This window comes from Eucyclogobius newberryi, unplaced genomic scaffold (assembly GCF_026437365.1).
Source record: "Eucyclogobius newberryi isolate DKJ021-1_F unplaced genomic scaffold, fEucNew1.0.hap1 SCAF_2, whole genome shotgun sequence".
Lineage (NCBI taxonomy): Eukaryota > Metazoa > Chordata > Actinopteri > Gobiiformes > Gobiidae > Eucyclogobius > Eucyclogobius newberryi.
In genome coordinates this window covers 51292082-51318255 of record NW_027315834.1, presented here as the reverse complement: position 1 = coordinate 51318255, position 26174 = coordinate 51292082, and the positions used below count along the sequence as shown (strand labels likewise).

General features: G+C 56.9%; 1 protein-coding gene across 1 annotated transcript; it reads right to left on the bottom strand.

Annotated features, from left to right (window-relative positions):
* Positions 1–200: 200 nt before the first annotated feature.
* Positions 201–18609, bottom strand: hsdl2 (hydroxysteroid dehydrogenase like 2). Its single transcript, XM_072453379.1, has 11 exons — positions 18513–18609; positions 14791–14954; positions 12924–13022; positions 12531–12645; positions 11238–11344; positions 7855–7953; positions 7465–7659; positions 5971–6042; positions 5268–5411; positions 4888–5016; positions 201–747 (listed from the first exon to the last, which is right to left on the bottom strand). Exons 1-11 carry the CDS (start codon positions 18527–18529, stop codon positions 632–634), a joined length of 1257 nt encoding a protein of 418 aa, XP_072309480.1. The 5' UTR covers positions 18530–18609; the 3' UTR covers positions 201–631.
* Positions 18610–26174: the final 7565 nt, after the last annotated feature.

Sequence of the window (26174 nt, the reverse complement as noted above, 5' to 3'; positions counted from 1 at the left end):
TGCAGTGGAGGTGTGGTCAGTCTGGCTTCTTTATGTGTTGTGTATGTGCTGTGTATGTGTTGTGTATGTGTTGTGTATCTGCTTATACAGCAAGTCAAAACCAACAGAATAAGAGAGGCCCCAGGACTGAGCCCTGAGGGCCTCCTACAGCGAGCACATTCTCAAACATAAAACTCTTTCATTGACATAAAAACAAACTGTACCAAATAATTGTTTATTAAAAGTATTATTCTGTTACATTTCATGTGAAATATTTTACAGTAAATGACACTTCTGTCCTCAGAGACTGGAGTCTGAACGTAAAACAAACCGATGGAACGACAGAAACAAACTATAAACATTGAATGTCACATTCATAATTAATAGTTTTAATCTCATGAGTTTGAGCTGATTTTACAGAAAATGTATTAAAACATCTCAAATTATTTAAGGCTCAAAATGTGCATTATTATTGTTTACACGTCAAGGCCTCTTAAAGGAGTTAATGCAGAGGGGCGGAGCCACACCCCAGGGGCGGAGCCACACCCCAGGGGCGGAGCCACACCCCAGGGGCGGAGCCACACACAAAATTAGTCTGTTCCTACTGAGACTAATGTGGTGAGAGGGCGTGGTCTGTGGTGAGAGGGCGTGGTCACAGTTTGGCCTTGTTCATGTGGCTCATGAGCTTCTCCAGTTTGATGGCCATCGTCATGTCTCCTTTAATCTTCAGTTTCCCCGACATGAACGCCAGAGTCGGCTTCAGCCGCCCTGAAACACATAAGCCACACGAGCCGCGTCACACGAGCCACACGAGCCGCGTCACACGAGCCACACGAGCCGCGTCACACGAGCCACACGAGCCGCGCCACACGAGCCGCGTCACACGAGTCACACGAGCCGCGTGAGCCACACGAGCCGCGTCACACGAGCCGCGCCACACGAGCCGCGTCACACGAGTCACACGAGCCGCGTCACACGAGCCGCGCCACACGAGCCGCGCCACACGAGTCACACGAGCCACACGAGTCACACGAGCCACACGAGCCGCGCCACACGAGTCACACGAGTCACACGAGCCACACGAGCCGCGTCACACGAGCCGCGTCACACGAGCCACACGAGCCGAGTCACACGAGCCGCGCCACACGAGCCGCGCCACACGAGTCACACGAGCCACACGAGCCGCGCCACACGAGTCACACGAGCCACACGAGCCGCGTCACACGAGCCACACGAGCCGAGTCACACGAGCCGCGTCACACGAGTCACACGAGCCACACGAGCCGCGTCACACGAGCCGCGTCACACGAGCCACACGAGCCGAGTCACACGAGTCACACGAGCCACACGAGCCGCGTCACACGAGCCGCGTCACACGAGCCACACGAGCCGCGCCACACGAGTCACACGAGCCACACGAGCCGCGCCACACGAGTCACACGAGCCACACGAGCCGCGTCACACGAGCCGCGTCACACGAGCCGCGTCACACGAGCCGCGTCACACGAGCCACACGAGCCGAGTCACACGAGTCACACGAGCCACACGAGCCGCGTCACACGAGCCGCGTCACACGAGCCACACGAGCCGAGTCACACGAGCCGCGCCACACGAGCCGCGCCACACGAGTCACACGAGCCACACGAGCCGCGCCACACGAGTCACACGAGCCACACGAGCCGCGTCACACGAGCCGCGTCACACGAGCCGCGTCACACGAGCCACACGAACCGAGTCACACGAGCCGCGTCACACGAGTCACACGAGCCGAGTCACACGAGCCGCGCCACACGAGTCACACGAGTCGCGTCACACGAGCCGCGCCACACGAGCCGCGTCACACGAGCCGCGTCACACGAGCCACACGAGCCGAGTCACACGAGCCGCGTCACACGAGCCGCGTCACACGAGCCACACGAGCCGCGTCACACGAGCCACACGATCCGAGTCACACGAGCCACACGAGCCGCGCCACACGAGTCACACGAGCCGCGCCACACGAGCCGCGTCACACGAGCCGCGTCACACGAGCCGCGTCACACGAGCCACACGAGCCGCGTCACACGAGCCACACGAGCCGAGTCACACGAGCCACACGAGCCGCGCCACACGAGTCACACGAGCCGAGTCACACGAGCCGCGTCACACGAGTCACACGAGCCGAGTCACACGAGCCGCGTCACACGAGCCGCGTCACACGAGCCGCGTCACACGAGCCGCGTCACACGAGCCACACGAGCCGAGTCACACGAGCCACACGAGCCGCGCCACACAAGTCACACGAGCCGCGTCACACGAGCCACACGAGCCGCGTCACACGAGCCACACGAGCCGCGTCACACGAGCCACACGAGCCGCGTCACACGAGCCACACGAGCCGCGTCACACGAGCCACACGAGCCGCGTCACACGAGCCACACGAGCCGCGTCACACGAGCCACACGAGCCGCGTCACACGAGTCACACGAGCCGAGTCACACGAGCCGCGCCACACGAGCCGCGCCACACGAGCCGCGCCACACGAGCCGCGTCACACGAGCCACACGAGCCGCGTCACACGAGCCGCGTCACACGAGCCACACGAGCCGCGTCACACGAGTCACACGAGCCGCGTCACACGAGCCACACGAGCCACACCACACGAGCCGCGTCACACGAGTCACACGAGCCGCGCCACACGAGCCGCGTCACACGAGTCACACGAGCCACACGAGCCGCGTCACACGAGTCACACGAGCCGAGTCACACGAGCCACACGAGCCGCGTCACACGAGCCGCGCCACACGAGCCGCGTCACACGAGTCACACGAGCCACACGAGCCGCGTCACACGAGCCGCGCCACACGAGCCGCGTCACACGAGTCACACGAGCCACACGAGCCACACCACACGAGCCGCGTCACACGAGCCACACGAGCCGCGTCACACGAGCCGCGTCACACGAGCCACACGAGCCGCGTCACACGAGTCACACGAGCCGAGTCACACGAGCCACACGAGCCACACCACACGAGCCGCGTCACACGAGTCACACGAGCCGCGCCACACGAGCCGCGTCACACGAGTCACACGAGCCGAGTCACACGAGCCACACGAGCCGCGCCACACGAGCCGCGCCACACGAGCCGCGTCACACGAGTCACACGAGCCGCGCCACACGAGTCACACGAGCCACACGAGCCGCGTCACACGAGTCACACGAGCCGAGTCACACGAGCCACACGAGCCGCGCCACACGAGCCGAGTCACACGAGTCACACGAGCCACACGAGCCGCGTCACACGAGCCGCGCCACACGAGCCGCGTCACACGAGTCACACGAGCCACACGAGCCGCGTCACACGAGCCGCGCCACACGAGCCGCGTCACACGAGCCGCGTCACACGAGCCACACGAGCCGAGTCACACGAGCCGCGTCACACGAGCCGCGTCACACGAGCCGCGTCACACGAGCCACACGAGCCGAGTCACACGAGCCACACGAGCCGCGTCACACGAGCCACACGAGCCGCGTCACACGAGCCACACGAGCCGAGTCACACGAGTCACACGAGCCGCGCCACACGAGCCGCGTCACACGAGCCACAAGAGCCGCGTCACACGAGCCACACGAGCCGCGTCACACGAGCCGCGTCACACGAGCCACACGAGCCGCGTGAGCCACACGAGCCGCGTCACACGAGCCACACGAGCCGCGTGAGCCACACGAGCCGCGTCACACGAGCCACACGAGCCGCGTGAGCCACACGAGCCGCGTCACACGAGCCGCGCCACACGAGCCGCGTCACACGAGCCACAAGAGCCGCGTCACACGAGCCACACGAGCCGCGTCACACGAGCCACACGAGCCGCGTCACACGAGCCACACGAGCCGCGTCACACGAGTCGCACGAGCCGAGTCACACGAGCCGCGTCACACGAGCCACACGAGCCACGCCACACGAGCCGCGTCACACGAGCCGCGTCACACGAGCCGCGTCACACGAGCCGCGTCACACGAGCCACACGAGCCGCGTCACACGAGCCACACGAGCCGCGTCACACGAGCCACACGAGCCGCGTCACACGAGCCACACGAGCCGCGTCACACGAGTCACACGAGCCGAGTCACACGAGCCGCACGAGCCGCGCCACACGAGCCGCGTCACACGAGCCACACGAGCCACGCCACACGAGCCGCGTCACACGAGTCACACGAGCCGCGCCACACGAGCCGCGTCACACGAGCCACACGAGCCACGCCACACGAGCCGCGTCACACGAGTCACACGAGCCGCGCCACACGAGCCGCGTCACACGAGCCACACGAGCCGCGTCACACGAGCCACACGAGCCGCGCCACACGAGTCACACGAGCCGAGTCACACGAGCCGCGCCACATGAGTCACACGAGCCACACGAGCCGCGTCACACGAGCCACACGAGCCGCGTCACACGAGCCACACGAGCCGCGTCACACGAGTCACACGAGCCGAGTCACACGAGCCGCGTCACACGAGCCACAAGAGCCGCGTCACACGAGCCACACGAGCCGCGTCACACGAGCCACAAGAGCCGCGTCACACGAGCCACACGAGCCGCGTCACACGAGCCGCGTCACACGAGCCGCGTCACACGAGCCGCGTCACACGAGCCACACGAGCCGCTTCACACGAGCCGCGTCGCACGAGCCACACGAGCCGCGTCACACGAGCCACACGAGCCGTGTCACACGAGCCACACGAGCCGCGTCACACGAGCCACACGAGCCGCGTCACACGAGTCACACGAGCCACACGAGCCGCGTCACACGAGCCACACGAGCCGCGTCACACGAGCCACATGAGCCGCGTCACACGAGCCACACGAGCCGCGTCACACGAGCCGCGTCACACGAGCCGCGTCACACGAGCCACAGTAAAGTCTGACCTGAGAACATTTTGCTGAAGTCGGCCGAGTCCATCGTCATGACGACGTCAGCTTTACTCGCCGGCTCTCCTGCTCCGGCCGCGCCAGATCCAGACTTCAGGTCCAGGAACCACACGCCACTGTCTTCACCTGGAGACATGAGACATGAGACCAGTGAGACCAGTGAGACCAGTGAGACCAGTGAGACCAGTGAGACCAGTGAGACCAGTGAGACCAGAGAGACCAGACACCAGAGTAAGACCCTGTCCTCACCCGGTCCTGTCCTCACCCGGTCCTGTCCTCACCCGGTCCTGTCCTCACCCGGTCCTGTCCTCACCCGGTCCTGTCCTCACCCGGTCCTGTCCTCACCCGGTCCTGTCCTCACCCGGTCCTGTCCTCACCTGTGAGGTCGAAGCGATAAAGTCCTTGAGTGGATTTGACCACGTCTTCACTGATTGAGGCTCTGATCATGTCGAAGGTGCTTTCGATTGGTCCAGAGCCAGTGGGCGGGGCCTTAGAGGCGGGTTTAAAGGCAGGTGTGGCTCCTGAAACAAAAACACACACTTGAGTGACCCCGAGTGACTCCAAGTAGAATATGTCCTTTAGTACATGGGACTTTTGTTTCTAAGAGTGTTTTCTGTTCCTTTCTTCTGTTTCTACTTGTGTTGCAACACCCAAATTTCCCCATGTGTGGACAAATAAAGGCTTATCTTATCTTAAACAGACTCTGGGAGATGTAGTCCAGAGGGAGGGGCTTGCAGTCCAGAGGGAGGGGCTTGCAGTCCAGAGGGAGGGGCTTGCAGTCCAGAGGGAGGGGTTTGCAGTCCAGAGGGAGGGGTTTGTAGTCCAGAGGGAGGGGTTTGTAGTCCAGAGGGAGGGGTTTGTAGTCCAGAGGGAGGGGCTTGTAGTCCAGAGGGAGGGGCTTGCAGTCCAGAGGGAGGGGCTTGCAGTCCAGAGGGAGGGGCTTGCAGTCCAGAGGGAGGGGTTTGCAGTCCAGAGGGAGGGGTTTGCAGTCCAGAGGGAGGGGTTTGCAGTCCAGAGGGAGGGGCTTGCAGTCCAGAGGGAGGGGCTTGCAGTCCAGAGGGAGGGGCTTGTAGTTCTCACCATGTTCTTCCATTTTCTGGACGAGTGACTCTGGAGTTTCATCCAGAAAGAAGTCAGGAAGAAGAGGATGTCCTGCAACCAATCAGATCAAAGAGGTCAGAGGTCAGGTTCTGCACCATTTAAGGCTCACGCCATGTTGTAGAGCTGGCAGAATGTGTGGGAGGGGTCAGGAGTGTGGGAGGGGTCAGGAGTGAGGGAGGGGTCAGGAGTGAGGGAGGGGTCAGGAGTGAGGGAGGGGTCAGGAGTGAGGGAGGGGTCAGGAGTGAGGGGGAGGGGTCAGGAGTGAGGGGGAGGGGTCAAGAGTGTGGGAGGAGTCAGGAGTGTGGGAGGGGTCAGGAGTGAGTGGGAGGGGTCAGGAGAGTGGGAGGGGTCAGGAGTGAGTGGGACGGGTCAGGAGCGTGGGTGGGAGGGGTCAGGAGCGTGGGAGGGGTCAGGAGTGTGGGAGGAGTCAGGAGTGAGTGGGAGGGGTCAGGAGTGAGGGAGGGGTCAGGAGTGAGGGGGAGGGGTCAGGAGTGAGGGGGAGGGGTCAAGAGTGTGGGAGGAGTCAGGAGTGAGGGAGGGGTCAGGAGTGAGGGAGGGGTCAGGAGTGAGGGAGGGGTCAGGAGTGAGGGGGAGGGGTCAGGAGTGAGGGGGAGGGGTCAAGAGTGGGAGGAGTCAGGAGTGTGGGAGGGGTCAGGAGTGTGGGAGGGGTCAGGAGTGAGGGAGGGGTCAGGAGTGAGGGAGGGGTCAGGAGTGAGGGAGGGGTCAGGAGTGAGGGGGAGGGGTCAGGAGTGAGGGGGAGGGGTCAAGAGTGTGGGAGGAGTCAGGAGTGTGGGAGGGGTCAGGAGTGAGTGGGAGGGGTCAGGAGAGTGGGAGGGGTCAGGAGTGAGTGGGACGGGTCAGGAGCGTGGGTGGGAGGGGTCAGGAGCGTGGGAGGGGTCAGGAGTGTGGGAGGAGTCAGGAGTGAGTGGGAGGGGTCAGGAGTGAGTGGGAGGGGTCAGGAGCGTGGGTGGGAGGGGTCAGGAGCGTGGGAGGGGTCAGGAGCGTGGGAGGGGTCAGGAGCGAGGGAGGGGTCAGGAGCGTGGGAGGGGTCAGGAGCGAGGGAGGGGTCAGGAGCGTGGGAGGGGTCAGGAGCGAGGGAGGGGTCAGGAGCATGGGAGGGGTCAGGAGTGAGTGGGAGGGGTCAGGAGTGAGTGGGAGGGGGAGGGGTCAGGAGTGAGTGGGAGGGGTCAGGAGTGTGGGAGGGGTCAGGAGTGAGTGGGAGGGGTCAGGAGTGTGGGAGGGGTCAGGAGTGTGTGGGAGGGGTCAGGAGTGTGTGGGAAGGGTCAGGAGTGTGTGGGAGGGGTCAGGAGTGTGTGGGAGGGGTCAGGAGTCAGGAGTGTGGGATGGGTCAGGAGTGTGGGAGGGGTCAGGAGTGTGCGAGGGGTCAAGAGTGTGGGAGGGGTCAGGAGTCAGGAGTGTGGGAGGGGTCAGGAGTGTGGGAGGGGTCAGGAGTGTGGGAGGGGTCAGGAGTACCTGGCAGGACAGCGTACTGGTCAAAGTCCTTGACTCCTTCTTTCTTCAGCAGATCTTCGTCGATGAGGAAGTTTCCGGTGAAGTCAGTGTTTTTGGTGAGAATGGCGTAAGCAGCGTCGGCCATGATGTCCACCGTCCTGCACTGTCTCCCCACGTCCTCACCGCCCAGCATGGACATGGCTGCCGTCTGGACCGCTGAGGGACCACAGAGACCGGGTCAGGACCAGGTCAGGACCGGGTCAGGACCACAGGGACCGGGTCAGGACCACAGGGACTGGGTCAGGACCACAGGGACCGGGTCAGGACCACAGGGACCGGGTCAGGACCACAGAGATTGGGTCAGGACCACAGGGACCGGGTCAGGACCACAGGGACCGGGTCAGGACTCACCTGTTCGGGGCCACAGTGCGTTGACCGCAATCTGACCTCTGAACTCTTCAGCCATCCCCAGGACACACATGGACATGCCGTACTTGGCCATCGTGTACGCTGCACCACACAGAGGAAACAGGAAGTAAACACAGAGGAAACAGGAAGTAAACACTGTGGAAACTGGAAATATGTAATAAGTAAACATGTAATAATATTAATCTGTAAAATATAGCCGCAAGCGGCAATGATCGGCCCTCGCCACGCCGCCGCAAGAGGAGGGGGCGCTAACGCGCCCCAATTGTCCTTTTATTACGCCTACTGCTGAATCTGTGACGCTGACACATCTTCTCCCCTTTGTTTTACATCAAAAAGCTATTTTATTTTGAATTCTTGGCAAAATGTGCGGCTTTGCCGCACAGACACCGTGACTCTTTGAATAAAAATGTGGATAACTTTTGATGGTCCTGAAGATGAGTCTCACCAGATTTCAGGTTAATAGGGCTAATGCCCTGAGGGGGAGGAGTCAACGCCCTGAGGGGGAGGAGTTGGTGGAAGTATAAAGTGTAAACATGTTCTGGCGATTTCCCCATTGGAATAACATGGGAGGTTTTGGTCATCGCTACGGCAACGCCATAACAATTATGACATGGGTCATTGACTTTTTTTGATGGGGCCAAAATTGAGTTTTGTGTCAAATTTCATATAATTTCGCAAAACTAAATATTTAACCTCCATATAAAATCTGTAGGGGGCGCTGTGGCGCCAAATTAATTTATTTCACTTCAAGTAGGTTTAGGGCAAAGAGTTTAACAACTGATTCTAATTTGACGCAATTCGGACTTTATCTGCGCAAACGGCAGAAATGTTAAATTTGGGAGATTTCTGAAATTCTTGCTACAGTTTGCGGCTTCGCCGCACAGAGACCGTGAGAGGTATCAATGTAATTTGGATAACTTTTGATGTCCCACTCCTCAGTAGCATTTTCACCAAATTTCAGCTTTTTAGGGCCAACGCCCTGGGAGGAGTTCGTAAAAGTTTGGAAAAACTCCAAAGTCATGTTTAGCCATTTTTGAAGCAATATGGCCGACATTTGGTTGGGCGGACGGCGTTGCCGTAATAATATTTTTTACTTCTCTTGTCACCATCTACCTCTGCGCCAAATTTCATGATTCTACCATCAGATTTTTTTTGGGTCATTTCCCATCTCTCAATGCATTTTTGGTACATTTGGGGGCGCTAACGCACCAATTTTTTTAATTTTACAAAAAAGGGAAATAGCCAGAATGTAGAGAGGCACGATTTTTAGAGGTGTGCTAATTTTTGTGACTTTTCGTCAATGTTCACTGGGTGAAAAATAGGGGGGTTGGTCCCGAGAAGAAAGAAAGAAGAAAGAAGAATTAAAGCTGCAAGCGGCATACAACGGCCCTCGCGGGCCGCCGGCCTTCAGACTCTGCGCTTTCGACCTGATAAGATGGCGCCCTTATTGTGTGTTGAATTAAAAAAGAACTTGACAGACGGCGACACATTGGACATGGCCAATCCAGTGCAAATGAACACAAGTGTCAGTCAAATTTGCTGCTCCGCCGCACAGAGACCGTAGCACTTAGAATATAAATATGGATAACTTTTGATGCCCCGCTTGTGTAGATGATATTTCCCAAAGTAAAGCTTGATCGAGCTATTGCCCACGGAGGAGTTTGTTAAAGTGTGAAGCGTAAATGTGAACATTTCAGAGATTTGGCGTTTTCCCATTTGTGACATATATTTGCTGCTCCGCCGCACAGAGACCGTAGCACTTAGAATCAAAAGATGGATAACTTTTGATGCCCCGTTTGTGTAGATGATTTCCCCAAATATGAGCTTGATCGGGCAATCGCCCTAGGAGGAGTTTGTTAAAGTGTGAAGCGTAAAAATGTGGTCATTTGAGCGATTCTGCGATTTTCCCATAAGGATAACATGGGATGTTTCTGTCATCGCTACGGTTACGCCGTACAAAATATGACTTTGGCTCTCATACTTTTATGATCAGGATGGCAAATTAGAAATGCCGCCATGGGGTGGAATCATCATTACGAGCGCTTACGCGCTCGTCACTCCCTATTCCGTCGGGATGCCCCGCCCACTCCCCATAGACATCCATTGATTTGAGCAGATACAAGCATGGCCCATGCCTGCGGCATGGACTCTTGCGTACGGGACGATGCCAGGAGGGTTTTTGGAGGAATGCAGCGCTTCGCGCTGCTGTTGTCAACAATGAGTGAATGGGCTACGCCCATTCACTCATTGTTGACTATTTCTGTCATAGCAGGAGTAAGTATGCATGATCCATGCCTTCGGCATGGGCTAGTTCACTGTACTTGCCAGGGGCGACGGGGTACCAAACATGCGGGCGCAGACAGTTGCAACGCTGCCTTCGGCAGCGTTGCGGGAGCAATAGGCCCTCCGCCCTGCTGGGGCTCGGGCCTAATAATATTCCGATGCAAAAACAATGTTTCCCATTTTTCAAATATCATAAACTATACATTTTCACCTCATGGTGTGGGTCCCTGGTCACTGAAGGGTACTTTCGTTAATTTTGAGTGGGCTCCGCCCACTTTGTGTTTTTGGCCCTCTATACAGTAATGTTCAATCTTTGCATTTTTGCATCCCCATCTCTTGCATGTTCCGTGCATATTATGCACGGAACATGCAAGAGATGGGGAACGTATTCGTGAGGTACTTAGCGCAAATGAGTGCTTTATATGGGGATGACGACCGCGAAGCGGTCGTCATCTCAATGTTAAGTGCTCGTTTAGTGCGCACTTTTGCACGGGCTTCGCCCGTTTACAACGGTAATGTTCCATTTTCCTACTACTAATTAGTCTGCACGGGGCGTGCGTGAGTGAAGGAGTGCGTTAGTGAGTGTTTGGAAGTGGGCGAGCGCTTCGCGCTCGATTTCGTATCACTTTCGTTTCACTTTCGCAGCCGTGCTTCGCACGGCCTTACGAGATTAGTAGGCCTCTCGCCAGCTTGTGGCGCTCGGGCCTAATTAGCATTAGCAAACTGCTAACTACCTGAAACAAACGCTCAACCTCAGTCCCTGACCACAGTAATACATTTCTGGACAAACGTGGTCTTTGGGGATGTTATAGAAAAGAAAGAATCCTTTGTTTTGAGACTTTCAGTTGGCACTGCCCACAGAGAACATGTGGCTTTTGTCCTGAAGATGGCAGCAGAGCGTGTGACCTCACTACATGGACCTGTAGATCCAGAGGCTCTTCATCTGCCTGGAAGAACGGTCTGTGGAGGAGGAGCTCTCCTCTGTGCGTCTCCTCCAGGTTTCTACTTACTCCAAAAGGGTTTTGTAGTTTTGCCTGCAGGATGAAGCTGTAAGTACAGGGGGCGCTCTGGGACTCACTCACCTGTGTGGTTCTTAAACCACATTGGGTTCAGGTTCAGAGGTGGAGACAAGTTCAGGATGTGAGGAACAAACCGAGACTTCAACAAGTGAGGAAGGACCAGCTTTGACCTGAAAGACCAGAACCACCAGTTTATGAAGACCTCATGACCCAGTAGTAGTACTTGCAGTAGTAGTAGTACTTGCAGTAGTAGTAGTACTTGCTGTAGTAGTAGTACTTGCAGCAGTAGTACTTGCAGCAGTAGTACTTGCAGTAGTAGTACTTGCAGTAGTAGTAGTACTTGCAGTAGTAGTAGTACTTGCAGTAGTAGTAGTACTTGCTGTAGTAGTAGTACTTGCAGCAGTAGTACTTGCAGTAGTAGTAGTACTTGCAGTAGTAGTAGTACTTGCAGTAGTAGTACTTGCGTAGTAGTACATGCAGTAGTACATGCAGTAGTACATGCAGTAGTAGTACTTGCAGTAGTAGTACTTGCAGTAGTAGTACATGCAGTAGTACTTGCAGTAGTAGTACATGCAGTAGTACATGCAGTAGTACATGCAGTAGTAGTACTTGCAGTAGTAGTACTTGCAGTAGTAGTACATGCAGTAGTACTTGCAGTAGTAGTACTTGCGTAGTAGTACATGCAGTAGTACATGCAGTAGTACATGCAGTAGTACATGCAGTAGTACTTGCAGTAGTAGTACTTGCAGTAGTAGTACATGCAGTAGTAGTACATGCAGTAGTAGTACATGCAGTAGTAGTACATGCAGTAGTACTTGCAGTAGTACATGCAGTAGTACATGCAGTAGTACATGCAGTAGTACTTGCAGTAGTACTTGCAGTAGTAGTACTTGCAGTAGTAGTACTTGCAGTAGTAGTACATGCAGTAGTACTTGCAGTAGTAGTACATGCAGTAGTACATGCAGTAGTACATGCAGTAGTACATGCAGTAGTACATCTTGCAGTAGTAGTACTTGCAGTAGTAGTACTTGCAGTAGTACATGCAGTAGTACATGCAGTAGTACATGCAGTAGTACTACATGCAGTAGTACTACATGCAGTAGTACTACATGCAGTAGTACTTGCAGTAGTAGTACATGCAGTAGTACATGCAGTAGTACATGCAGTAGTAGTACTTGCAGTAGTAGTACATGCAGTAGTACTTGCAGTAGTAGTACATGCAGTAGTACATGCAGTAGTACATGCACTAGTACATGCAGTAGTACATGCAGTAGTATATGCACTAGTACATGCAGTAGTACATGCAGTAGTATATGCAGTAGTACATGCAGTAGTACTTGCAGTAGTAGTACTTACGTCAGATATGTCCCTCGCAGGTTGATCCCGAGCATCAGATCCACTTTCTTCATTGGCGTCTCTAAAGTTCCAGTTAAACTTATGGCACTGGCGTTATTCACCAGGATGTCGATCCCTGCAGCCAATCACAGACAAGCTCGGTCATGAGGTCATCCAATCACAGACAAGCTCGGTCATGAGGTCATCCAATCACAGACAAGCTCGGTCATGAGGTCATCCAATCACAGACAAGCTCGGTCATGAGGTCGTCCTGGTCCTGGTCCTGGTCCTGGTCCTGGTCCTGGTCCTGGTCCTGGTCCTGGTCCTGGTCCTGGTCCTGGTCCTGGTCCTGGTCCTGGTCCTGGTCCTGGTCCTGGTCCTGGTCCTGGTCCTGGTCCTGGTCCTGGTCCTGACCTCCAAATGTTTCCACAGCTTTCTTCACGGCGTCTCCGATCTGTTGCTCGTCTCTGATGTCGACCACACACGGCAGAGCTTTTCCTCCCGCCGCCTCCACTGCCAATCACAACACAGCATTAAGCCCCGCCCCTCCACTGCCAATCACAACACAGCATTAAGCCCCGCCCCTCCACTGCCAATCACAACACAGCATTAAGCCCCGCCCCTCCACTGCCAATCACAACACAGCATTAAGTTGTTACCATCCACCTATTTTCGCCCTGTGCACACTGGTCAGACCCACATGTCATTGCTTATTAAAAGAGGATCTTACGTTCCACATGTGAGTGTGATGCATCATGGGAAAGCTTAGGCCTTCTAGTTTCTGCAGATGTGCACATGTCACACTGTCAGGGCTTCAGAACTTACACTACAGAGGCCCAAACATAAACAAAACATCCTTTTTTAGTCTCGCCTGAATATTGTCAATTTGTAATGGTCCTGAGCAGGACATACTTCATTGTGTTTATGCTGTTCACTGCACATGATGTTTATCTTGTTGACAACAACTGTGCAAAGTTTCACATCTCTAGGAACAGAAGCATTTTGGTGCTGTTGACCTTTTTGTATCAAAAAGTATATTCAAGTGATCCAAATATAACTGTGCCAAACTGTTTTATTACAGTTTTAGCTCCTCTATGATCATAAAACATACATTTTGATGTTTTGTAGGCCACTAATACCTATTATAACTGCTAAAAAAAAATGTGAAAATGTGTAAATATGAGTTTACCCATGAATTTCCCATATAGAGGTTAAAAAAAAAAAAAAAATTATAATATTTTTATTTTATTTTTGTATTGGTATAATAATACATATATCTAACAAAATGCACGTCCAAAAGGCTAATAAAATCAGAAAACGTTATGCGCAAAATCCTGCCGAGAAATCTGGCTCTTTACAGCCTTCCCGGAGCCTTACGCACGAGAATACAGAAGATTCTGTGTCAATAAGCCCTTTGTCCCGCCTCTCTTTCTAAAGCTATTCTTATTGGCTAGAATAATATGTCATTCAAAGTCTGCTACGTCGCTAGCATGCGGCGCTATTTAGATGTAAACAGAGGAAACATGTGCGTCGCAAGCGGCGCATTTTTTTTTGCGGAGGCTGAAGCAAACAAACCCGTGGACAGAAAAATGTGTGGATGGTCTCATTCTGTAGGAAACAGTCTGAAGAAAAGAAGGATATCCAACATTATCTTATTGGTCAAACAGGTCATTTGTTATGGACGGAGAAATGCGCCGGACAAGCGCATTCTCGTCCGGCGAGAAACGAAGAAAAGTTTGTTTACTTGACAATATCTGGAAATGGGAAAACGTCAGTAAAAATACAAGTGTATATTGTTGTTCAATGGTTCCTTACGGACAGACTGAGCACAAGGATGAACAGAATTAAAGCCGTTTCGTCCATTATAAACAGCAAACAGGACATGCGTTTGTAAAAGTTGAGACTTTCTCACAAACTATTGGCAATTGCTTCTTGGGGCAAATTATTCAATGTAAATCAATGACATATTCGTTTTGTTGAGAAAATAAGCTTTAAAATGATGTATAACTTATGGTATTGACCACGGAAATAAAAGTGATGACGTAAGAGAATATTTGAGATGTAGAAAATACCTCCAGCGGACAGGTGGGTGGTAACAGGTTAAGCCCCGCCCCTCCAATCACAAGATTAAACTCCACCCATTTGTCTGATGTCTGTCCCGATGTCTGTCCCATTTGCCTGATGTCTGTCCCATTTGCCTGATGTCTGTCCCATTTGCCTGATGTCTGTCCCATTTGCCTGATGTCTGTCCCATTTGCCTGATGTCTGCCTGATGTCTCACCCTCCTGAGCCGTGCTGTAGATGGTCCCAGGCAGTTTGGGGTGTGGCTCGGCGGTCTTGGCTGCTATGACGACGTTGGCTCCATCTCTTGCCGCCTTCAGAGCGATGGCTTTTCCAATGCCTCTGCTGGCACCCGTGATGAAGAGGGTGACGCCTGCCAGCTTCCTGCAACACACGACACACATGTGACACACGACACACACACGTGACACACGTGACACACACACGTGACACACGTGACACACGTGACACACGACACACACACGTGACACACGTGACACACACACGTGACACACACACGTGACACACGTGACACACACACGTGACACACTCGACACACACACGTGACACACGACACACACACGTGACACACACACGTGACACACGTGACACACACACGTGACAAACACACGTGACACACACACGTGACACACACACGTGACACACACACGTGACACACACACGTGACACACGTGACACACGTGACACACACACGTGACACACACACGTGACACACACACGTGACACACACGTGACACACACGTGACACACGACACACACACGTGACACACACACGTTGTGGTGTAAAAATGTAATGTCTTTGCCTGATGCCACAGAACTTAGGTCACATATGTGTAACATCTGGGTCACACTTCTTATGACAGCTGCAGACGTCCCTGGGTAAACAGACTGACAGCTGCGGATCCAAGGATGTCTCACATGAGGTAGAACATTGAGTGTGTGTCTCTGCAATATGTTTAGACTGGTTTTGTGCACATGTGGCACCTGTTGTGCCTTAATAAGCTGAACTCAATGTTTGCTCTGGTCAGATCAGGAGGGACAGAACGGCAAATGTCAGGGAGAGCTTTTTTGGCTGTGCACGGCTAAAATAAAGAACCACTTTTGAACAAGACAACTTGGTTATATTTTGCCTCATTTTCTCTGTCATTTGTTATAGAATAGTTTCCGCGACACACACGTGACACACACACGTGACACACACACGTGACACACACACGTGACACACACACGTGACACACATGACACACACGTGACACACGACACACATGACACACACGACACACGACACACATGACACACACGTGACACACGTGACACACGTGACACACGACACACATGACACAGTCGTGGGTCCAGCTCGACTCAGACGGTCCCTCGTCTGCCTGAAGAGTGGCTCCAGCTCCAGTCTCCTCGTGTCCGTCTGTGAGAGTGGGATCTCTCCTTCACTGGAACTCCTCCAGGTTTCTACGCTTTTTTCCCAAAGAGGTTTTTTTTGTAGTTTTTCCTGGCCGAGAAGGAGAGTCTAAGGACAGAGGACCTGGGACATCGTCCCTCGCCACCACAGACATTGTTGATTCATTTCTCCCTGTGGCCCTCAGAGGCAACTGTTGTTGTGATTTTGGGCCTTACAAAAATAAATTGATTTGATTTGATTTGATTTGACACACACGTGACACACACGTATATATATATATATATATATATATATATATATATATATATATATATATATATATATATATATATATATATATATATATATATATATATATATATATATATATATATATATATATATATATATATATATATATATATATTATAAAGTCCGTATCAGATCCTCAGTCACATGACTCATGATCAGGGCCAAAACAACCAGATCAGGACGTCCCAATGTCCACTGTGTTCTGGACATTCAACTCCAGGTTATGACACCACCCGCTCCACCGGGACACCACCCGCTCCACCACCCGCTCCACCACCCGCTCCACCGGGACACCACCAGGGACACCACCCGCTCCACCACCCGGGACACCACCCGCTCCACCACCCGCTCCACCACCCGCTCCACCGGGACACCACCGGGACACCACCCGCTCCACCACCCGCTCCACCGGGACACCACCCGGACACCACCCGGGACACCACCTGCTCCACCACCCGCTCCACCACCCGCTCCACCGGGACACCACCCGGGACACCACCCGGGACACCACCCGCTCCACCACCCGCTCCACCGGGACACCTCCCGCTCCACCACCCGCTCCACCACCCGCTCCACCACCCGGGACACCACCCGCTCCACCACCCGGGACACCACCCGCTCCACCACCCGGGACACCACCCGCTCCACCACCCGGGACACCACCCGCTCCACCACCCGGGACACCACCCGCTCCACCACCCGCTCCACCACCCGGGACACCACCCGCTCCACCGGGACACCACCCGCTCCACCGGGACACCACCCGGGACACCACCCGGGACACCACCCGCTCCACCACCCGCTCCACCGGGACACCTCCCGCTCCACCACCCGCTCCACCACCCGCTCCACCACCCGGGACACCACCCGCTCCACCACCCGGGACACCACCCGCTCCACCACCCGGGACACCACCCGCTCCACCACCCGGGACACCACCCGCTCCACCACCCGGGACACCACCCGCTCCACCACCCGGGACACCACCCGCTCCACCACCCGCTCCACCACCCGGGACACCACCCGCTCCACCGGGACACCACCCGCTCCACCGGGACACCACCCGCTCCACCACCCGCTCCACCACCCGCTCCACCACCCGCTCCACCACCCGCTCCACCGGACACATGAGGGCGGTGTCGTCCTCACATGTGAACTATACGTTGTTAAACAAATGTAATTTATGTCTCTGCGACAGGTGCCCCTGTCCAGGGTGAACCTGCCTAAAGCCCAAAGTCAGTGGGACAGGCTCCAGTCACACGAGCGGAGAAAATGACAGAATGAAAAACATATTTAATAATTCATAATTAAAGGTGAGAAAAGTCACTGACATCAACAAATCCAGCGTCACCTTCGCCCCACTTCACACACCAGAGCCGGCTACAGACCTGCTCCAGAGCCGGGTCCAGACCTGCTCCAGAGCCGGGTCCAGAGCCGGGTCCAGAGCCGGGTCCAGACCTGCTCCAGAGCCGGGTCCAGAGCCGGGTCCAGAGCCGGGTCCAGACCTGCTCCAGAGCCGGCTCCAGACCTGCTCCAGAGCCGGGTCCAGAGCCGGGTCCAGACCTGCTCCAGAGCCGGGTCCAGACCTGCTCCAGAGCCGGGTCCAGAGCCGGGTCCAGAGCCGGGTCCAGACCTGCTCCAGAGCCGGCTCCAGACCTGCTCCAGAGCCGGGTCCAGAGCCGGGTCCAGACCTGCTCCAGAGCCGGGTCCAGACCTGCTCCAGAGCCGGGTCCAGAGCCGGGTCCAGAGCCGGGTCCAGACCTGCTCCAGAGCCGGCTCCAGACCTGCTCCAGAGCCGGGTCCAGAGCCGGGTCCAGACCTGCTCCAGAGCCGGGTCCAGAGCCGGGTCCAGAGCCGGGTCCAGACCTGCTCCAGAGCCGGCTCCAGACCTGCTCCAGAGCCGGGTCCAGAGCCGGGTCCAGACCTGCTCCAGAGCCGGGTCCAGACCTGCTCCAGAGCCGGGTCCAGAGCCGGGTCCAGACCTGCTCCAGAGCCGGGTCCAGACCTGCTCCAGACCCGCTCCAGAGCCTCGTCTTTCATTCGGCTGAGACACTTTAATTCGCGTTTTCACGATGTCGGATCTGCGGCTGTGTTTGACTCAAGAGTGCGACCTTTGCTCGTCTGTGAACGAGCCGTTTAAAACCGGGTTCTGTCCTGGTTCTGCACAGTTCATGTCAGGTTCAGTGTGAAACGTGCAGATTCTAATCCAAACTCACCCTGTGTTCTGCAGCATGACTGAACGTTCTGGTTCTGGTTCTGGTTCTGGTTCTGCTGGTGACACACTGGTTCTGGTTGTGAACTTTCCCCCACAAACAGCAGCGGAAGTGACGCGAGGAGCGGCGCCCTCTGCTGGAGCGGCGCCCTCTGCTGGAGCGGAGCGGCGGCGCAGGGGCCGTTCTTCTCGTCGTTCCCATGGTGATGGAGGCGGGAACATCACAGCTGAACGTTCATTGCACTATTTCTGTCATTTGAAACTGTAAATGTGTTTGAACAATGTCTGTTTGATGGTATTTGACTCTTCTTCTTCTTCTTCTTCTTCTTCTTCTTCTTCTTCTTCTTCTTCTTCTTCTTCTTCTTCTTCTTCTTCTTCTTCTTCTTCTTCTTCTTCTTCTTCTTCTTCTTCTTCTTCTTCTTCTTCTTCTTCTTCTTCTTCTTCTTCTTCTTCTTCTTCTTCTTCTTCTTCTTCTTCTTCTTGTCCATTTTCAACTTGAGTCCAAATGTGATTTTGTCCCAGTTTCAGGATGTCCAGTCCGTCCACGTTCACACATCTTTTTGCAGCTTCCAAAATGATTGAGATCTGTCCCGACTCTCCACTCCAGACAAGTCGAGGAGGAGGCGGAGCATGCATGGCGGAGGCGGAGCAACATATTTCAAACATGATGGAGGAGTTACAGCATCTGAGATGGAGGCGGGGACACTTCAGGTGAGATGGAGGCGGGGACACTTCAGGTGAGATGGAGGCGGGGACACTTCAGGTGAGATGGAGGCGGGGACACTTCAGGTGAGATGGAGGCGGGGACACTTCAGGCTGAGATGGAGGCGGGGACACTTCAGGTGAGATGGAGGCGGGGACACTTCAGGCTGAGATGGAGGCGGGGACACTTCAGGTGAGATGGAGGCGGGGACACTTCAGGTGAGATGGAGGCGGGGACACTTCAGGTGAGATGGAGGCGGGGACACTTCAGGCTGAGATGGAGGCGGGGACACTTCAGGTGAGATGGAGGCGGGGACACTTCAGCTGAGATGGAGGCGGGGACACTTCAGGTGAGATGGAGGCGGGGACACTTCAGGTGAGATGGAGGCGGGGACACTTCAGGCTGAGATGGAGGCGGGGACACTTCAGGTGAGATGGAGGCGGGGACACTTCAGGCTGAGATGGAGGCGGGGACACTTCAGGTGAGATGGAGGCGGGGACACTTCAGGTGAGATGGAGGCGGGGACACTTCAGGCTGAGATGGAGGCGGGGACACTTCAGGTGAGATGGAGGCGGGGACACTTCAGCTGAGATGGAGGCGGGGACACTTCAGGTGAGATGGAGGCGGGGACACTTCAGGTGAGATGGAGGCGGGGACACTTCAGGAGAGATGGAGGCGGGGACACTTCAGGCTGAGATGGAGGCGGGGACACTTCAGGTGAGATGGAGGCGGGGACACTTCAGGTGAGATGGAGGCGGGGACACTTCAGGCTGAGATGGAGGCGGGGACACTTCAGGGTGAGATGGAGGCGGGGACACTTCAGGAGAGATGGAGGCGGGGACACTTCAGGCTGAGATGGAGGCGGGGACACTTCAGGGTGAGATGGAGGCGGGGACACTTCAGGGTGAGATGGAGGCGGGGACACTTCAGGCTGAGATGGAGGCGGGGACACTTCAGGCTGAGATGGAGGCGGGGACACTTCAGGTGAGATGGAGGCGGGGACACTTCAGGGTGAGATGGAGGCGGGGACACTTCAGGTGAGATGGAGGCGGGGACACTTCAGGCTGAGATGGAGGCGGGGACACTTCAGGTGAGATGGAGGCGGGGACACTTCAGGCTGAGATGGAGGCGGGCGGGGACACTTCAGGTGAGATGGAGGCGGGGACACTTCAGGTGAGATGGAGGCGGGGACACTTCAGGTGAGATGGAGGCGGGGACACTTCAGGCTGAGATGGAGGCGGGGACACTTCAGGGTGAGATGGAGGCGGGGACACTTCAGGAGAGATGGAGGCGGGGACACTTCAGGCTGAGATGGAGGCGGGGACACTTCAGGGTGAGATGGAGGCGGGGACACTTCAGGGTGAGATGGAGGCGGGGACACTTCAGGCTGAGATGGAGGCGGGGACACTTCAGGCTGAGATGGAGGCGGGGACACTTCAGGTGAGATGGAGGCGGGGACACTTCAGGCTGAGATGGAGGCGGGGACACTTCAGGGTGAGATGGAGGCGGGGACACTTCAGGTGAGATGGAGGCGGGGACACTTCAGGCTGAGATGGAGGCGGGGACACTTCAGGTGAGATGGAGGCGGGGACACTTCAGGCTGAGATGGAGGCGGGCGGGGACACTTCAGGTGAGATGGAGGCGGGGACACTTCAGGTGAGATGGAGGCGGGGACACTTCAGGTGAGATGGAGGCGGGCGGGGAAATTCAGGTGAGATGGAGGCGGGGACACTTCAGGCTGAGATGGAGGCGGGCGGGGACACTTCAGGTGAGATGGAGGCGGGGACACTTCAGGTGAGATGGAGGCGGGGACACTTCAGGCTGAGATGGAGGCGGGGACACTTCAGGTGAGATGGAGGCGGGGACACTTCAGGTGAGATGGAGGCGGGGACACTTCAGGTGAGATGGAGGCGGGGACACTTCAGGTGAGATGGAGGCGGGGACACTTCAGGTGAGATGGAGGCGGGGACACTTCAGGTGAGATGGAGGCGGGGACACTTCAGGTGAGATGGAGGCGGGGACACTTCAGGTGAGATGGAGGCGGGGACACTTCAGGTGAGATGGAGGCGGGGACACTTCAGGCTGAGATGGAGGCGGGGACACTTCAGGTGAGATGGAGGCGGGGACACTTCAGCTGAGATGGAGGCGGGGACACTTCAGGTGAGATGGAGGCGGGGACACTTCAGGTGAGATGGAGGCGGGGACACTTCAGGAGAGATGGAGGCGGGGACACTTCAGGCTGAGATGGAGGCGGGGACACTTCAGGTGAGATGGAGGCGGGGACACTTCAGGTGAGATGGAGGCGGGGACACTTCAGGCTGAGATGGAGGCGGGGACACTTCAGGGTGAGATGGAGGCGGGGACACTTCAGGAGAGATGGAGGCGGGGACACTTCAGGCTGAGATGGAGGCGGGGACACTTCAGGGTGAGATGGAGGCGGGGACACTTCAGGGTGAGATGGAGGCGGGGACACTTCAGGCTGAGATGGAGGCGGGGACACTTCAGGCTGAGATGGAGGCGGGGACACTTCAGGTGAGATGGAGGCGGGGACACTTCAGGCTGAGATGGAGGCGGGGACACTTCAGGGTGAGATGGAGGCGGGGACACTTCAGGTGAGATGGAGGCGGGGACACTTCAGGCTGAGATGGAGGCGGGGACACTTCAGGTGAGATGGAGGCGGGGACACTTCAGGCTGAGATGGAGGCGGGCGGGGACACTTCAGGTGAGATGGAGGCGGGGACACTTCAGGTGAGATGGAGGCGGGGACACTTCAGGTGAGATGGAGGCGGGCGGGGACACTTCAGGTGAGATGGAGGCGGGGACACTTCAGGCTGAGATGGAGGCGGGCGGGGACACTTCAGGTGAGATGGAGGCGGGGACACTTCAGGTGAGATGGAGGCGGGGACACTTCAGGCTGAGATGGAGGCGGGGACACTTCAGGTGAGATGGAGGTGGGGACACTTCAGGTGAGATGGAGGCGGGGACACTTCAGGTGAGATGGAGGCGGGGACACTTCAGGTGAGATGGAGGCGGGGACACTTCAGGTGAGATGGAGGCGGGGACACTTCAGGTGAGATGGAGGCGGGGACACTTCAGGTGAGATGGAGGCGGGGACACTTCAGGCTGAGATGGAGGCGGGGACACTTCAGGTGAGATGGAGGCGGGGACACTTCAGCTGAGATGGAGGCGGGGACACTTCAGGTGAGATGGAGGCGGGGACACTTCAGGTGAGATGGAGGCGGGGACACTTCAGGAGAGATGGAGGCGGGGACACTTCAGGCTGAGATGGAGGCGGGGACACTTCAGGTGAGATGGAGGCGGGGACACTTCAGGTGAGATGGAGGCGGGGACACTTCAGGCTGAGATGGAGGCGGGGACACTTCAGGGTGAGATGGAGGCGGGGACACTTCAGGAGAGATGGAGGCGGGGACACTTCAGGCTGAGATGGAGGCGGGGACACTTCAGGGTGAGATGGAGGCGGGGACACTTCAGGCTGAGATGGAGGCGGGGACACTTCAGGCTGAGATGGAGGCGGGGACACTTCAGGTGAGATGGAGGCGGGGACACTTCAGGCTGAGATGGAGGCGGGGACACTTCAGGGTGAGATGGAGGCGGGGACACTTCAGGTGAGATGGAGGCGGGGACACTTCAGGCTGAGATGGAGGCGGGGACACTTCAGGTGAGATGGAGGCGGGGACACTTCAGGCTGAGATGGAGGCGGGCGGGGACACTTCAGGTGAGATGGAGGCGGGGACACTTCAGGTGAGATGGAGGCGGGGACACTTCAGGTGAGATGGAGGCGGGGACACTTCAGGTGAGATGGAGGCGGGGACACTTCAGGCTGAGATGGAGGCGGGCGGGGACACTTCAGGTGAGATGGAGGCGGGGACACTTCAGGTGAGATGGAGGCGGGGACACTTCAGGCTGAGATGGAGGCGGGGACACTTCAGGTGAGATGGAGGCGGGGACACTTCAGGTGAGATGGAGGCGGGGACACTTCAGGTGAGATGGAGGCGGGGACACTTCAGGTGAGATGGAGGCGGGCGGGGACACTTCAGGTGAGATGGAGGCGGGGACACTTCAGGCTGAGATGGAGGCGGGCGGGGACACTTCAGGTGAGATGGAGGCGGGGACACTTCAGGTGAGATGGAGGCGGGGACACTTCAGGCTGAGATGGAGGCGGGGACACTTCAGGTGAGATGGAGGCGGGGACACTTCAGGAGAGATGGAGGCGGGGACACTTCAGGCTGAGATGGAGGCGGGGACACTTCAGGTGAGATGGAGGCGGGGACACTTCAGGTGAGATGGAGGCGGGGACACTTCAGGTGAGATGGAGGCGGGGACACTTCAGGTGAGATGGAGGCGGGGACACTTCAGGTGAGATGGAGGCGGGGACACTTCGGGTGAGATGGAGGCGGGGACACTTCAGGGTGAGATGGAGGCGGGGACACTTCAGGCTGAGATGGAGGCGGGGACACTTCAGGTGAGATGGAGGCGGGGACACTTCAGGTGAGATGGAGGCGGGGACACTTCAGGCTGAGATGGAGGCGGGCGGGGACACTTCAGGTGAGATGGAGGCGGGGACACTTCAGGTGAGATGGAGGTGGGGACACTTCAGGTGAGATGGAGGCGGGGACACTTCAGGTGAGATGGAGGCGGGCGGGGACACTTCAGGTGAGATGGAGGCGGGGACACTTCAGGCTGAGGTGGGGACACTTCAGGTGAGATGGAGGCGGGGACACTTCAGGTGAGATGGAGGCGGGGACACTTCAGGCTGAGATGGAGGCGGGCGGGGACACTTCAGGTGAGATGGAGGCGGGGACACTTCAGGTGAGATGGAGAAGGGGACACTTCAGGTGAGATGGAGGCGGGGACACTTCAGGTGAGATGGAGGCGGGGACACTTCAGGTGAGATGGAGAAGGGGACACTTCAGGTGAGATGGAGGCGGGGACACTTCAGGTGAGATGGAGGCAGGGACACTTCAGGCTGAGATGGAGGCGGGGACACTTCAGGGTGAGATGGAGGCGGGGACACTTCAGGTGAAATGGAGGCGGGGACACTTCAGGCTGAGATGGAGGCGGGGACACTTCAGGGTGAGATGGAGGCGGGGACACTTCAGGAGAGATGGAGGCGGGGACACTTCAGGCTGAGATGGAGGCGGGGACACTTCAGGGTGAGATGGAGGCGGGGACACTTCAGGCTGAGATGGAGGCGGGGACACTTCAGGTGAGATGGAGGCGGGGACACTTCAGGCTGAGATGGAGGCGGGGACACTTCAGGGTGAGATGGAGGCGGGGACACTTCAGGTGAGATGGAGGCGGGGACACTTCAGGCTGAGATGGAGGCGGGGACACTTCAGGTGAGATGGAGGCGGGGACACTTCAGGCTGAGATGGAGGCGGGCGGGGACACTTCAGGTGAGATGGAGGCGGGGACACTTCAGGTGAGATGGAGGCGGGGACACTTCAGGTGAGATGGAGGCGGGGACACTTCAGGTGAGATGGAGGCGGGGACACTTCAGGCTGAGATGGAGGCGGGCGGGGACACTTCAGGTGAGATGGAGGCGGGGACACTTCAGGTGAGATGGAGGCGGGGACACTTCAGGCTGAGATGGAGGCGGGGACACTTCAGGTGAGATGGAGGCGGGGACACTTCAGGTGAGATGGAGGCGGGGACACTTCAGGTGAGATGGAGGCGGGGACACTTCAGGTGAGATGGAGGCGGGCGGGGACACTTCAGGTGAGATGGAGGCGGGGACACTTCAGGCTGAGATGGAGGCGGGCGGGGACACTTCAGGTGAGATGGAGGCGGGGACACTTCAGGTGAGATGGAGGCGGGGACACTTCAGGAGAGATGGAGGCGGGGACACTTCAGGCTGAGATGGAGGCGGGGACACTTCAGGTGAGATGGAGGCGGGGACACTTCAGGTGAGATGGAGGCGGGGACACTTCAGGTGAGATGGAGGCGGGGACACTTCAGGTGAGATGGAGGCGGGGACACTTCAGGTGAGATGGAGGCGGGGACACTTCGGGTGAGATGGAGGCGGGGACACTTCAGGGTGAGATGGAGGCGGGGACACTTCAGGCTGAGATGGAGGCGGGGACACTTCAGGTGAGATGGAGGCGGGGACACTTCAGGTGAGATGGAGGCGGGGACACTTCAGGCTGAGATGGAGGCGGGCGGGGACACTTCAGGTGAGATGGAGGCGGGGACACTTCAGGTGAGATGGAGGTGGGGACACTTCAGGTGAGATGGAGGCGGGGACACTTCAGGTGAGATGGAGGCGGGCGGGGACACTTCAGGTGAGATGGAGGCGGGGACACTTCAGGTGAGATGGAGAAGGGGACACTTCAGGTGAGATGGAGGCGGGGACACTTCAGGTGAGATGGAGGCGGGGACACTTCAGGTGAGATGGAGAAGGGGACACTTCAGGCTGAGATGGAGGCGGGCGGGGACACTTCAGGTGAGATGGAGGCGGGGACACTTCAGGTGAGATGGAGAAGGGGACACTTCAGGTGAGATGGAGGCGGGGACACTTCAGGTGAGATGGAGGCGGGGACACTTCAGGTGAGATGGAGAAGGGGACACTTCAGGTGAGATGGAGGCGGGGACACTTCAGGTGAGATGGAGGCAGGGACACTTCAGGCTGAGATGGAGGCGGGCGGGGACACTTCAGGTGAGATGGAGAAGGGGACACTTCAGGTGAGATGGAGGCGGGGACACTTCAGGTGAGATGGAGGCGGGGACACTTCAGGTGAGATGGAGAAGGGGACACTTCAGGTGAGATGGAGGCGGGGACACTTCAGGTGAGATGGAGGCGGGGACACTTCAGGTGAGATGGAGAAGGGGACACTTCAGGCTGAGATGGAGGCGGGGACACTTCAGGTGAGATGGAGGCGGGGACACTTCAGGCTGAGATGGAGGCGGGGACACTTCAGGTGAGATGGAGGCGGGGACACTTCA

Excerpts from the sequence above, each read along its gene's own strand:
- hsdl2 (XM_072453379.1), bottom strand. Across the intron at positions 5,412-5,970 it reads CCAGAAAATGGAAGAACATG|GAGCCACACCTGCCTTTAAA; the intron begins GTGAGAACTACA and ends TTTTTGTTTCAG. Across the intron at positions 5,017-5,267 it reads TTATCGCTTCGACCTCACAG|GTGAAGACAGTGGCGTGTGG; the intron begins GTGAGGACAGGA and ends TCATGTCTCCAG.